The sequence below is a fragment of the Equus przewalskii genome, chromosome 1, assembly GCF_037783145.1.
Source record: "Equus przewalskii isolate Varuska chromosome 1, EquPr2, whole genome shotgun sequence".
Lineage (NCBI taxonomy): Eukaryota > Metazoa > Chordata > Mammalia > Perissodactyla > Equidae > Equus > Equus przewalskii.
In genome coordinates this window covers 33,983,338-33,997,947 of record NC_091831.1, presented here as the reverse complement: position 1 = coordinate 33,997,947, position 14,610 = coordinate 33,983,338, and the positions used below count along the sequence as shown (strand labels likewise).

The 14,610-nt window shown below is 38.1% G+C and overlaps 1 protein-coding gene across 2 annotated transcripts in view; it reads right to left on the bottom strand.

Moving 5' to 3' along the window:
• LOC103563727 (cytochrome P450 2C19) overlaps nucleotides 1-14,610 on the bottom strand; it is a 78,331-nt gene that overhangs the window by 38,054 nt on the left and 25,667 nt on the right. The window contains exon 1 of one of the 2 annotated variants that reach the window (XM_070561372.1): nucleotides 3,941-4,365. The exons of the other annotated variant lie outside the window; for it this stretch is intronic. Coding sequence (XP_070417473.1) covers nucleotides 3,941-4,108 — 168 coding nt within the window. The 5' untranslated portion in view covers nucleotides 4,109-4,365. Of the gene's footprint in view, nucleotides 1-3,940; nucleotides 4,366-14,610 lie in introns of those variants that run through there. 2 annotated transcript variants of the gene reach the window in all.

Below are 14,610 nucleotides of genomic sequence, written 5' to 3'. Positions count from 1 at the left end.
CCAGGAAACACACCTCAGCCCCAAGGACAAACACAGACTCAGGGTGAAGGGGTGGAGGACAATACTTCAAGCAAATAGCAAGGAAAAAAAGGCAGGTGTTGCAATTCTCATATCAGACCAAGTGGATTTCAAAATAAGACAGGTAAAGAGAGACACAGAGGGACAATATATAATGATCAAAGGGACACTTCATCAAGAAGAAATAACGCTTATAAATATCTATGCACCCAAAATAGGAGCACCAAGATTCATAAAGCAACTATTAACAGACCTAAAGGAAGATGTTAAAAACAACACAATAATAGTAGGGGACCTCAACACCCCACTCACATCAATGGACAGATCATCCAGACAGAAAATCAACAAGGAAATAGTGGAGTTGAATGAAAAACTAAAACAATTGGACTTAATAGACATATATAGATCACTCCACCCTGAAGGAGCTGAATACACATTCTCAAGTGCACATGGAACATTCTCTAGGATAGACCATATGTTGGGAAACAAGGCAAGCCTCTACAAATTTAAAAAAATTGAAATAATAACAAGCATCTTCTCAGATCATAGTGCTATAAGGCTAGAAATTAATTACAAGAAAAAAGCTGAGAAAGGCACAAAGATGTGGAGACTAAACAACACACTACTGAACAAGCAATGGATCATTGAAGAAATTAAAGAAGAAATTAAAAAATACCTGGAAACAAATGAAAATGATAGCATGCCATACCAACTCATATAGGATACAGCAAAAGCTGTATTAAGAGGAAAATTCATCGCAATACAGGCACATCTTAACAAACAAGAAAAATCCCAAATAAGCAACCTTGAAGCACACCTAACTGAACTAGAGAAAAAAGAACAAATGAAGCCCAAAGTCAGCAGAAGGAGAGAAATAATAAAAATCAGAGGAGAAATAAATACTATTGAAACGAAAAAGGCAGTAGAAAGGATCAATGAGACAAAGGGCCGGTTTTTTGAGAAGATAAATAAAATTGACAAACCACTAGCCAGACTTACAAAGAAAAAAAGGGAGAAAGCTCAAATAAACAAAATCAGAAATGAACGAGGGGAAATAACAACAGACTCTGCAGAAATGCAACAGATTATACGAGAATACTACAAAAAACTATATGCCAACAGAATGGATAACCTAGAGGAAATGGATAAATTCCTGGACTCCTACAATCTCCCAAAGCTCGCTCAAGAAGAGGCAGACAATTTGAACAGACCAATCACAAGGAAAGAGATTGAAACAGCAATCAAAAGCATCCCAAAGAATAAAACCCCAGGACCAGATGGCTTTCCTGGGGAATTCTACCAAACTTTCAGAGAGGATTTAATACCTATCCTTTTCAAGCTATTCCAAAAAATTAGGGAAGATGGAACACTTCCTAACACATTCTATGAGGCCAACATCACGCTGATACCAAAACCTGACAAGGACACCACGAAAAAAGAGAACTACAGGCCAATATCACTGATGAACATAGATGCAAAAATTCTCAACAAAATTTTGGCAACCAGAATTCAGCAATTCATCAAAAGAATCATACATCAGGATCAGGTGGGATTCATACCAGGGACACAGGGATGCTTCAACATCCGCAAATCAATCAACGTGATACACCACATCAACAAACTGAGGAATAAAAACCACATGATCATCTCAATAGATGCAGAGAAGGCATTTGACAAGATCCAACAGCCATTTATGATAAAAACTCTGAACAAAATGGGCATAGAAGGAAACTACCTCAACATAATAAAGGCCATATACGACAAACCCATAGCCAACGTCATACTCAATGGGCAAAAACTGAACCCCATCCCCCTGAAAACAGGAACAAGACAAGGATGCCCTCTATCACCACTCTTATTTAAAATAGTACTGGAGGTCCTGGCCAGAGCAATCAGGCAAGAAAAAGGAATAAAAGGAATCCAAATAGGGAGCGAAGAAGTGAAACTCTCGCTGTTTGCAGACGACATGATCTTACATATAGAAAACCCCAAAGAATCCATTGGAAAACTGTTAGAAGTAATCAACAACTACAGCAAAGTTGCAGGGTATAAAATCAATTTGCATAAATCAGTAGCATTTCTATACTCCAGTAATGAACCAACAGAAAAAGAACTCAAGAATACAATACCATTCACAATCGCAACAAAAAGAATAAAATACCTTGGGGTAAATTTAACTAAGGAAGTGAAGGACTTATATAATGAAAATTACAAGGCCTTTCTGAGAGAATTGGATGAGGACATAAGGAGATGGAAAGACATTCCATGTACATGGATTGGAAGAATAAACATAGTTAAAATGTCTATTCTACCTAAAGCAATCTACAGATTCAACGCCATCCCAATCAGAATCCCAATGACATTCTTTACAGAATTAGAACAAAGAATCCTAAAATTCATATGGGGCAACAAAAGACCCTGAATTGCTAAAGCAATCCTGAGAAAAAAGAACAAAACGGGAGGCATCACAATCCCTGACTTCAAAACATACTACAAAGCTACAGTAATCAAAACAGCATGGTACTGGTACAAAAACAGGTGCACAGATCAATGGAACAGAATTGAAAGCCCAGAAATAAAACCACACATCTATGGACAGCTTATCTTTGACAAAGGAGCTGAGGGCATACAATGGAGAAAAGAAAGTCTTTTCAACAAATGGTGCTGGGAAAACTGGAAAGCCACATGTAAAAGAATGAAAATTGACCATTCTTTTTCACCATTCACCAAAATAAACTCAAAATGGATTAAAGACCTAAAGGTGAGACCTGAAACCATAAGGCTTCTGGAAGAAAACGTAGGCAGTACACTCTTTGACGTCAGTATTAAAAGGATCTTTTCGGACACCATGCCTTCTCAGAGAAGGGAAACAATAGAAAGAATAAACAAATGGGACTTCATCAGATTAAAGAGCTTCTTCAAGGCAAATGAAAACAGGATTGAAACAAAAAAACAACCCACTAACTGGGAAAAAAATATTTGCAAGTCATATATCTGACAAAGGCTTAATATCCTTAATATATAAAGAACTCTCGCAACTCAACCACAAAACATCAAACAACCCAATCAAAAAATGGGCTGGAGACATGAACAGACATTTCTCCAAAGAAGATATACTGATGGCCAATAGGCACATGAAAAGATGCTCATCATCACTGATCATCAGGGAAATGCAAATCAAAAATCAAAACTACACTAAGATATCACCTTACACCCGTGAGAATGACAAAAATATCTAAAACTAATAGCAACAAATGTTGGAGAGGTTGCGGAGAAAAAGGAACCCTCATACACTGCTGGTGGGAATGCAAACTGGTGCAGCCACTATGGAAAACAGTATGGAGATTCCTCAAAAAACTAAAAATAGAACTACCATACGATCCAGCCATCCCACTACTGGGTATTTATCCAAAGAGCCTGAAGTCAGCAATCCCAAAAGTCCTGTGCACCCCAATGTTTATTGCAGCACTGTTTACAATAGCCAAGACGTGGAAGCAACCTAAGTGCCCATCAACATACGAATGGATAAAGAAGATGTGGTACATATATACAATGGAATACCACTCAGCTGCAAAACAGAACAAAATCATTCCATTTGCAATAACATGGATGGACCTTGAGAGAATTATGTTAAGTGAAATAAGCCAGCGAGAGAAAGATAATCTGTGTATGACTCCACTCATATGAGGAATTTAAAACTATGGACCAAGAACAGTTTATTGGATACCAGGGGAAAGGTGGGGTGGGGGTGGGCACAAAGGGTGAAGTGGTGCACCTACAACATGACTGACAAACATTAATGTACAATTGAAATTTCACAAGATTGTAACCTATCAATAACTCAATAAAAAAAATGAAAAAAAAATTGGCTTTAATTTACTTACCCTTTGAAAGCCACTTGAGGAACATAAAACATACTTACATTACTTAAGGATTTGCTGATGTTCTTAACATCTAACTGTAGGATATTTCCAATAATAGGGAGAGGAGTGGGGCCAGGTGGGAGCTTCCCTTTCCTGGAGCTCTCTTTCCAGAGTAAAAGGAGAAGTAAACAGGAGAGACAGAGCCCCAGAACCACAACCAGATCCATTCTCTCTTCCTACTCAGACAATTGTGATCCTGAAATCCAAAGGTTTTATAATACCCCATGTTAATTCGACTTGTGACTCTTTTGCCTACAAATCGATGTCAGCTAGATCAGCTCCAATCTCTTCTCAGTGGACTTTGGCCTATTGATAAAGGTAAAAATAGAATAATCTTTGACCATGTCCTCCTTTTTTTCCAATGCTCCACCATGGAGATTCTGGCTTAATTGGTTATGAATGGGGCCCAGGTATTGGTAATTATGTTAAGAATACACCAGAGATGATTTCAATATGCAGCCAGGATTAAGAAATACTGAACTAAATTATTTGATCCAAAAATTGCTCAACATTCTAGATTCTCAGATTGATGACCTGTTGGGAATTTATGACTTTGTATTGTATTGCAGTATATTCTGTGGCTTTTATAAAAAAAAAAGGGGGGGGATAATCTTTAATGCTTCGTCAAAAACTACTATACTAAAATGCATAAAGACATTTGGACCAATGAAGAAATGGATATGATGGTAGTCCCATATATTAGTACATATAGCCTAGATGTGTAGGAGGCCTGCACATATAGCCTAGATATGTAGGTTTGTGTAAGTACTGTAGATGAGGGAGACATTTTCCTCTGTGCTTCCAGGTTCTCTTGCCTGGTCTAAGACTTAAACTGACATGAGACAGATTAAAATGAGAAAAACAAAGAAAAGTTTAATAACATGCATAGATGGAAGAAACCAAGTACTTGCCAAAATGGCCAAAGCCCTCAACTTAAATACCACTCTCAACTAAACATGAAAAAAGATGTTGGAGCTGGGGAGAGTTAGGGATTTCAAAGGGAAGGAAGGCAATTCACAGATAGGTGAAAAGGAGCAAACATTTGGAAAACAAGTCTTTGTTTAGCAACACAGAAACAGAATAACAGAGGGTAGCACAACAAACAGGCTTTTCTAAGTTCCTCCCTATCTGCCACTTAGTTCATGTTATGCTAAGGTGATAGCTTGCTTCCTGAGACAGGTTTTTTTAATCTGAATTTTTTTAGGCAATTGAGGGGGAGGTAACAAGAAAAACTTTCTGAGTCTTTTATTTCTTAAAAATAATCAGCCTAGGGGCCAGCTCCATGGCCTAGTGGTCTAAGTTCATGTGCTCTGCTTCAGGGGCCCAGGGTTTCGCCAGTTCAGATCCTGGGCACGAACACAGCACCACTTGTCAGGCCATGCTAAGGCAGTGTCCCACATAGCACAATCAGAAGGACCTACAACTAGAATATAATAGAATATAGCTGTATATTCTAGTTCTGGGGGGCTTTGGGGAGAAGAAGAAGAAAAAAAACAAGATTGGCAATAGATTTTAGCTCAGGTGCCAATCTTTAAAAAAAAATCAGCCTAAAATAATCTTCATGTTAATGAGAGACATTTTGGGGTGGCAAATTTTGTTCCCCTTCAGTATACTCCATGATATTTGCACAATAACGAAATCACCTCACAAAACATTTCTCAGAACATATTCCAGTCAGTAAGTGACATGTGACTGTACTATAATTCAATAGTTCAGGATTTACCATAATCAGTAACTTCAAAGTAAATATTGAGTTAATAATTGCAGCACCTGTTTATTAATACGATAGTTAAGGTTGTTTGGTTTTGTAACCTTTGGACTTGAGTGAACCCAGGTATCAGTGAATCTGTTATCCAGGACAGAGAAGTAGTAATTTGGTGAGTGGCTCAAAGCCTTGAACTCTGAAAGAAATGCACTAACTTATGGGATGAAATAAGCTTCATGGCTCTCTTTAGAGCAATAATTTTATTACTGAAGAGATTGTGTCTCTGTCCTTCCCTTTCTTCGGGAAAGGCTCTTGCCTGGCCCTTTCTCTTTCCATAGATGAAAGAGCTGTAGATATTTTTAAGGTATAAGTCATTTCAGAGATCCACTAGATTAATCCCTACTTTATTTTTACAAATGAGGAATTGGTGACTCACTGAGGTCAAATGTCTCCAACACATTAGTAAAAGATCTTGAGTTAGAATCCTGGTTTCCATTTCCAAGGTCAGTAACCTTTCACATTGAAGATATTTCCGATCACTGCCCAGATGGATGGCAGGAGGGTATCAGCATGAAGCCCTCCCTAGTCACAGAGTAATATATTTCAAGTAAAATGAATCATATTTTTATTTAGTATCTAGCTTTTTTCAGCTATTATGTCTCTGATATCATATTATGATATTATTGTTTGTTTTGTTAAAAAAGATAAATTTGTCCTAAAGCACTATGAGGGAAGAAAGAAAGTATGGGATAAATTCTGAATGTGAAAAAGAAAGTTTTCTTGAACTTTTAGTCTACTCTTGAGAAGGAGATTATAAAAGATTTTTCTTTATTTTTGGGTAAGTCTACCTAAAAGACAAAAATTCTGTTTTGTACAAATAATCTCCTATGTTCCAAAAGGCTGAAATCTCTCTATTAAGAGAACTTAAGGGTTTTTTTTTTTAGCTATTTGATTTTGTGTGTTTGCCTTTAACATCTTCTATTGTAACTTTCGTTAAACGGAAAACTAAGAATTGTTTCACAGTGAGCATTGTTTCCTATCTGATCAAGTGTTTTAAAACCTTTTGATATTTTTGACAAACTTCCCCAAAATTCAAACTTTGAGAATTTCCAATGGTGCCCTTGTACCTCTTGAATAATTCATTCTCTCTTTAAAGGGGGAGATAGTGAGCTAATTAGGCTTATTTGGTATGTTAAATTACATGGAAGTCATTGTCAAATAATTGATGACAAACCTTCTTAGGTTATATTGTATGGGTGAATGTCATTAATATGTGTTTTAAAAAGTTATATAACATTCCTAAAATTCTGATCTGTTCTGGTTGTCAGCCATAATTCTAGCTGTTATTTTTAAGTGTTGTATATCACAGAAATAGCCAAGTTTCTTTGTCAATTGCCATTTTTGAGTCTTTTGTCACTTGCAGACTGTTGTTGTTTTACTCTGATGATTTTGCAGATGTTTTCAACTTCAGAGAGATTCATGAAAAGGACTCTGACACTTGCTCTACAATGCAGGTTTCTGATAAACTTTCATATTATAACACAGAGCTGGGTAATAAATTACACAACTGTAGCAGAGAAACTGATGGCCTCATAACTGCTAACAGAAGATTAAGATCAAGAATTGATTACATGGGGCTGAAAGAACTGATAAGGATGATTATAGTTTTTATGGCTGTTCATTTGAAACATTGATGATTTTTAATGTTTTGTTTTTCCATATATAAGGAAATTGTTTTCTCTTTTCTCTTAAGCTAACCATGATGTACAACCATCAGGTAAAATTATACCTTTGTAAGCAGAATTGAAACATTTATTTTTTTCTCCTTACCTGATTCCTCCACAATTTGGAAACTCTTGATGAGTGAGTATTCTTAGTTTCATGGCAATATAGTTATTTGCATAAGTTCAAAAAGAATCTGGTCTCCTTACAGTAGGACACAATTGGAAACATTGGTTGTAATATCAAGACTTTGACTGCAATGTCTGATTTGAGAGAAACATGCATAGACTCAGATATAACCAGAGAGCTTTGAGGAATAAAGATTGACAGAATGGAATAAAGCCACTTGGAAATATTGGCCTGGTACCTTGCTTACAGGTTTCCCAGCAACCTTACCAGGTGAGCAAAGAAGGTCACTTCCCTGGCAGGTACAAAAACCTCAGGATATTTTGTGGAAACTCAAGAGAAGAGAGAAATTCACCCAAATCTACAGATATTGTGATGGAATCTGAAGGTAAGTCCTTCCCCTGGCCTGGTGTTTTGAGAGGCCTTTAAAGTTGAACCTGAGATTCCTTATGAAAAGATCCAGCAAGGCAGGTTTAAAAGAGCCGATGTGATCAATTGCTATTCTTGCTGTACTTATGTAAATATGTAAATTCTGTAAATAACTGGGCCAAGTTTATTGAACCTAGACTTATTTTGCAAACCAGTGAGTTTTAATTTGGCTATCTTTGGTAAAAATGAGGGTGATTTTAGAGAGAAAAATTATGGTTCAGTAAAAACTATAGTAAATATTCATGGATATTAGATTCTAGTTCTGTTAATTGTCTTCAAGGTTTTTGTTTTCTATCTGTAAAATGGACTGGATCTGGAATTATTCTAGTCTCCTGAAATATCTGGCTAAAAATGTCTAAATTAACATTTTCAATTTTTCCCATGATTTTCATTTGGAATCACTGTGAACTGAAACCACCCTTTTTCCTGAAGCCCTCTAAACTGAAGCTGGACAACTTGATATAAACTTATGAAAGATTCATATCTGTTGCTGTGTAAGCCACTCAAAAAGATGCCTGAATACTCAATTACATCATCAGAGACATTTCAAACTGCAGGAGATTCTTCAACTCTGACTTCTGAAAATCTTCTTCACTGGCTATCCCCTGGGCTCAGAAACTGGTTTATAATTTGCTCCAACCATTAATCTTATTTTTCTTTTTGTTTCTCTTGAAATGCATCTTATTAAATACCTGGTTACTTCTTATACAATATAGGCCTAACTTTGGGATCCCTGTTGCATCACCATCTTACTAAAAGAGTGGTTCAATGAGATGGAACAACCTACACCTCTTATCAGCAGGAAGAAGCTAGGGCAGTAATCACCCCATTTCCCTCAAGGTTGAGGAATGAACAACAAAAAATGGAGAATTTGTAACTGTGGGCTCTCTAGGACCAGTTCAACTGACCCCATCTTATCAACAGAGTAATTGAGTGGTTTTTCACTAACTGAAACCCCTTGTCTGGTTTAGGCCAGTTGAGACCACAAACGCATCAATCTGGCCTACATAAATTCCCGGTGAGTGACCTTTTTGGTGTCATAGGGCTGAAAAATTCTAACTCAGATCATGCTAACACCACTACTTTTTGAACAAGCCTCCTGTGAAGACCCATGAAGTTTGACTATACTTCCGCAGATCATCAATTCTTCACTTCTTCTTACCTCTAATCATCTATCTCAACACTTCAGACAGCTCAGCTCTTCATCCCATAGGTTTTGCCTCTAGCACTGCACCAAGGAAACAGATCTGAGAGCATATGCCTCCTGTCTCCTTGTAGATTGATCTCACAGATAAAGCTACTTTTCTTTTCCCAAAGTTAGATGCTGTAACAATTGGCTCTTTATTCACAGTGGGTAGTAAGCTCTTGCTCCATAACATTAGCATGTATTTCCTAAATGCAAGATGATTCTTCTACATAACTATAATACAACTATCAAAATCAGGAAATTAATACTAATGCATGACAACCATCTAACCTTGACTTTGGTTTTGTATTTCACCAATAAATCCCAATGGCATGTTTGTGTCCAGTTCAGACACCAATGCAGGTCACATGTTACAACACATTTTCATATCCATTTTGTTGACTTTAGTCTGGAACAATTTCTCATTCTTTCCTTGAATTCCCTGACCTTGCCTCTTTTGAATGATGTAGACCAGATGTTTGAATAAAGTTCCTGAAATTCAATTTGTCTATATTCCCTCATGATTAGATTCAGGTTATGTATCTTTGGCAGAAATACCACAGAATGATAATTCATCTTCTGTCTGCTTCCTATTAGGTGACAAACAATTTCAGTCTGTCATATTATAGATGATGCTCACTTTGATTACTTAATTAAGACAGTGACTGGTAGTCTGTTCCACTGTACATATATTCTTCTCACCTTTGTAACTGGGAAGCATTTTCTGTGTATATCCTTTGAAATATGTAAATATCCATGGATCATACAGTTTTTTTATTTATTCATTATTTATTTGTTTATTTATATCAAGTTGGAACTATGTATTCAACTGTAGTAGATGAGTTATAATCCATTTCTATTATTATCTGTTTTGATGCTCCAATTATCTACTCATGATTGGGTTTTTTATCCTCTTGACATGTGTCCATCAATCTTTGAGCAATTCCTTGATTTCTAGCACAATGAGAAGCCACACTATGCAGCATGCCCTGAAGAAATCCAGAGTATTATCTTGGCCTAACTGGTATCTACACAACCTCTGTAGGACCCATCACGGGATGGACCAGCTGAAGTGAGGGACCATATGGAAGTGAGAGGTCAACAAAGTTCCACCAGGCTTCATCCCTGGCCCAGCCACTCCCCAGGTTTGCTCCGCTTCTCCAGCACTCCTTTCCCTCATTTTGAAAAGAGCCACATACTCTTATCAGCTGTTGCTCCTAAAATGACCTGCAGAGGGTGACTGCTGGGTTCTTAATAGAGCATTCAAGCCATGAAAGGACATGAAGGAATAAATGCATATTGCCAAGTGAAAGAAGCCAATCTTTAAAGTCTACATACTGTATAATTCCAACTATATGATATTCAGGATAAGTCAAAACTATGGAGAAAGTAAAGAGACGAATGGCTTTCAGGGGTTGGAGAGGAAGGGACAGAGGGGTAAATAGGTGGAGCACAGAGGATTTTTAGGACAATGAAACTATTCTGTATAATATCATATTGGTGGATACATGACACTATGCGTTTGGAAAAATCTATAAGCCATATAACAAAGAGTGAAACCTAATGTAAACTATAGGCTTTAGTTAATAATAAGTTATCAATATTGGCACATCAATTTTAACAAATGGATCACATCAAAGCAAGATATTGATAAAAGAGGAAGCTGTGGACAGACAGAGAAGGAGTATTTGGAAACTCCCTAGACTTTTGGATTGGTTCTTATTTAAACCTGAAACTGTTCTAAGAAATGCAGTCTAGAAAATTTTAAAAAAAAAACAAAAAGAACTTCTGCAAATTAAATCTGACACCAGACTTGGACAAAAGAACACTCAGCATGAGGATAGAATATAACTTTGACAAATTATATGAACATATGAAGTAAAGTAAAATAGAAAAGGTAAGAAATGTAGAAGACCATCCAAAAGTTCCAATATGTGAATGATAAAAATTCCAGATACTGAGATAAAAAGAAGAAATCATTCTCACAAAAAAATGTTCGAGGAAATATCATTTAATTAAAGGACATGAGTTTCCAGATTGCAGGGGCTCAGAAAGAGGAATTAGGCATGTCATAGTGAAATTTTTTAAGACTAAGTTGAGAGAGAAGATATTTTAGGATTTCAAAAGAAAAAATTGGCTCCATAGAAATGATGAAGATTCAGGAGGGGATGCAACTTTTCATAAGCAACACAGCAAACCATATTTCATTAAAGGCCTTAAACATTCAAAAAGAAATTATTTACAATCTAGAAACCTATTTCCAGCCAACTTTCAACTAAAGGATGAGCAAACTATCTGGAAGTTGACTTCCCATGCACATTTTTTTCAGGAAAAAAACCTGTGCTCTGCTAAACAAAAGAGTAAAACCAGAAAAAGGAAGACCTTATGTTGATGTAGAAGATCGAACAAGAGTCAAAAGGAAAACCTCAGATGATGTTGAAGGCAGATCTTAAGAGGTGAGCTCTTCTCAAAGTCTCCAGACCAACTAGAACATTTTGGAGTAAAGAGAAGTCTGGGAGAGTTTTCTTCAAGAAGATAAAATTGATAGAATGTGTCATGTATTCGATTGTATTGGTAGTTGATTTTCACAGTTCAGGCAGGGTTTAGAGTTGAGCCAATGATAAGTATCTAGATTCATCTAGAGAATTAAGCAAATAGGAATAAGTGGACATTTAATACTTCCAAAGAATACAAAATTTTGTAAATAAAGGAATAGTAATCATCATATACATCACTCAGCTCTTCAGAGAATGATGTTTACATAGTCATGACAGTATAAGCACTGAATACTGACCTAACCAAAATTGTGTTCCAGCTCTATTGGGAGTATTTGGGAGGGTAGCAGGGCATTCTCAGTGTGCTGATGTGGTAAGATGAAGTAAGAGAGTACTCTTGGATATTTGTGCCTGGTTTCCTCTGACCTGTATATACTTGACTCCAATCGGTGTCACCATCTTCACATGGCATAATATTTAACATTTCATCCTGGGCATGGGCTGATTACTTAGGCATCCCTTAGGGCACCAACACATGCCCAGCGATGGTCAGGCAGGGCTCACCCAGCCTCAGCACCTGGGCATAACCAGGACCTGTGGGACATTGCCTCAGAACTAAGTGAAGATGCAACTGGGTTCCGGAAGATCCTGAGGCCTCTCCCTGGGACAGTCTCTTCACAGTGACTTCAGCAGCAGCTCCTTCTAGAGGTTGCCTCTGGGTTTTATGATAACCTTCAGCTCCTCCCTTCTGAGGATCTATGAAGGGAGTTCCTGAAACTGAAATCCTTTTCTCCCTGGGAACCTGTGACCAACTGATTCTTCTCTGTGTCCTTCAGAGACTTCTCCCCATTCATGTATCTCTGAGAAGTGGCCTTCTTAGTAATGGCCACTTAACTACTTAATGACCACTTATCTCTCTATGCCCAACGGTCAAGCTCCCTCTTTTGTTATTGTTGCACGTTGATTATGAACTCCCCACCCCCCGGCAGTGGCTTCTCTCCCAATATATGCTGACCCAGAATCCCTACTGACTTTCTCTAAAGAGGCCCAGCTGAGTGAAGACCACAGGAAGAAAAAACAGACCATACTTTTTAATGGAGGAGCTACTTTCTGAGATAGGAGTTGAAATGAACTTAACCTCTTTTTAAACACATACATACACTCCCATACTTATGCACACAATCCCTCATACTTAGACACTCATGCACATGCACACTCACACACACATATAAACAAAAATACACTTTCCATTTCATGTTGTGCAGAATCGTGGTCTTTATGAAATCTCTTGAGTCTCTCTCCATGTTGACACATTCTGGTGTTTAGCATTGCATGGTTGTGGAGGAATCTTCCTTATAAACCTCCTGTCAGGTTGGAGGAGAATATCTATACCCTAAAGCAATAGAGAATGGCAGGGTTTCGGCATGTCCAGTAGAGAAGAATTTCATCTTTGATTGTCTGACAATTAGAAAAGTCAGACGTCTGAACTGCTTTCTTGGGTGGTAAGATTCATGTTTGTAGAGAGCAAGCTACAGATGGATGTATTCTTCATGAGGATGTATCGAGCTGCCGTATTTCTAGTCTGTACTTTTTAACAATGGAAACAATACATTAAACAGTATATTATATGGATCCACAAAAAATTTAAAAATCACTGAAAATGGTGTTTCATGTGTAAATGATTAATCCTAAATTCAAATTTACAGATTTATAGACAACTAGGGAGGACACTTGGGCTGATCCAATGAACAAAAAGTTTTGATATAGATTTTACAGATGATGTCTGCTGCCTTATATCAGCCACCGTATCCAATTTAGTTCTGACTGCTTTTATTTGCTCAATATCAGGAGAACATCATTGCTATGGATGAAATTGTAAGCGGCAAGTGTCCCTTCAAAGCTTTCCTGTTATCCCATACCATTCTCTGGGACCTCCTACCCATGAGTCCCACCATCCTAATCCTGTGACTCACTCCCTATTCTACCCCTTCTCCCCTACACACCTGTAGACTTCAGTGACATAGGCTGGGAGAACTAGAGATTGGATGGGGAGCCTGGCTTCAGAACAATTGAACCCCTATAAGTGGACTCCTTTGAAAAAAAGTGGAGCTGTGGTCTCTACACAGCTCACAATCAACCAGGAACCAAATGTAGCTGAGGTTGCAAAGGCCCTGGAGATGGAACAGCTCCAGGAAAAAGAGAGATGGAGACACAACCTTCTAAGTGCTGCTCTGCCTATTTGCTCTCCAGACACTGGTGTCGAATCCTGCTCATGTTGTTTTCTACTGGTGGGCATGGAAGGTTAGTGACGCTGTGACTATTGATATGTCATCAGCCAGGCTGCTGTGTCCTGGGAATGAGAGGGCTCCCTTCCAGATATGCTTCCATCTGTGCCTGTCTACAGATGTCTAATGCTTCATTCTGGGGAAGCTGAACTCGGGTTGAGAGGCTGAGTGATCCCCAGACTGTGGTAGGTTCTCTAATTGCATACATGGAGTTTCTCATTCTGATCTCTCTACAAGGGTCTGAGTGCCCTCTGGTTGGCAGGCTTTCACTAACTGTGGGTAAAATGAAATGAAGGATAGGTGGATGAGGAGAAGAGAGAAGAATGAAAAAGACAGAAAATAAAAGACTGGGTGGGCTCCAAAGGAGGGCAATGGAGAAACGGAAGGCCAAAGATGGCAGTGTCAGAGACTGAGAGAGTCTCTGAGTGGAGGTAGTAATGTGGGTAGAGTGGCACCAGAGACTCCTCTGTACTCAGTCCCAGGCTTCAGGGACCTAGGCCACAGTCAGTCAGTATTGAGTCCTTCAGAGGATTCTCAGGAAAGCCTACAGGGTTGTGTGACTTCAAGTGGAAGCCAAAGCTAGTGGACATTTGGTCCCCTGCAGCACCACCAGGACCCAGGAGAAGCTCACTTTCCTCATCTACAACTTACATCAGTTTTCTGTTTAGAACAAGAGAGGCTGGAGCTCACCCTAGACAGGTGAATTCAGGGCACATGCACC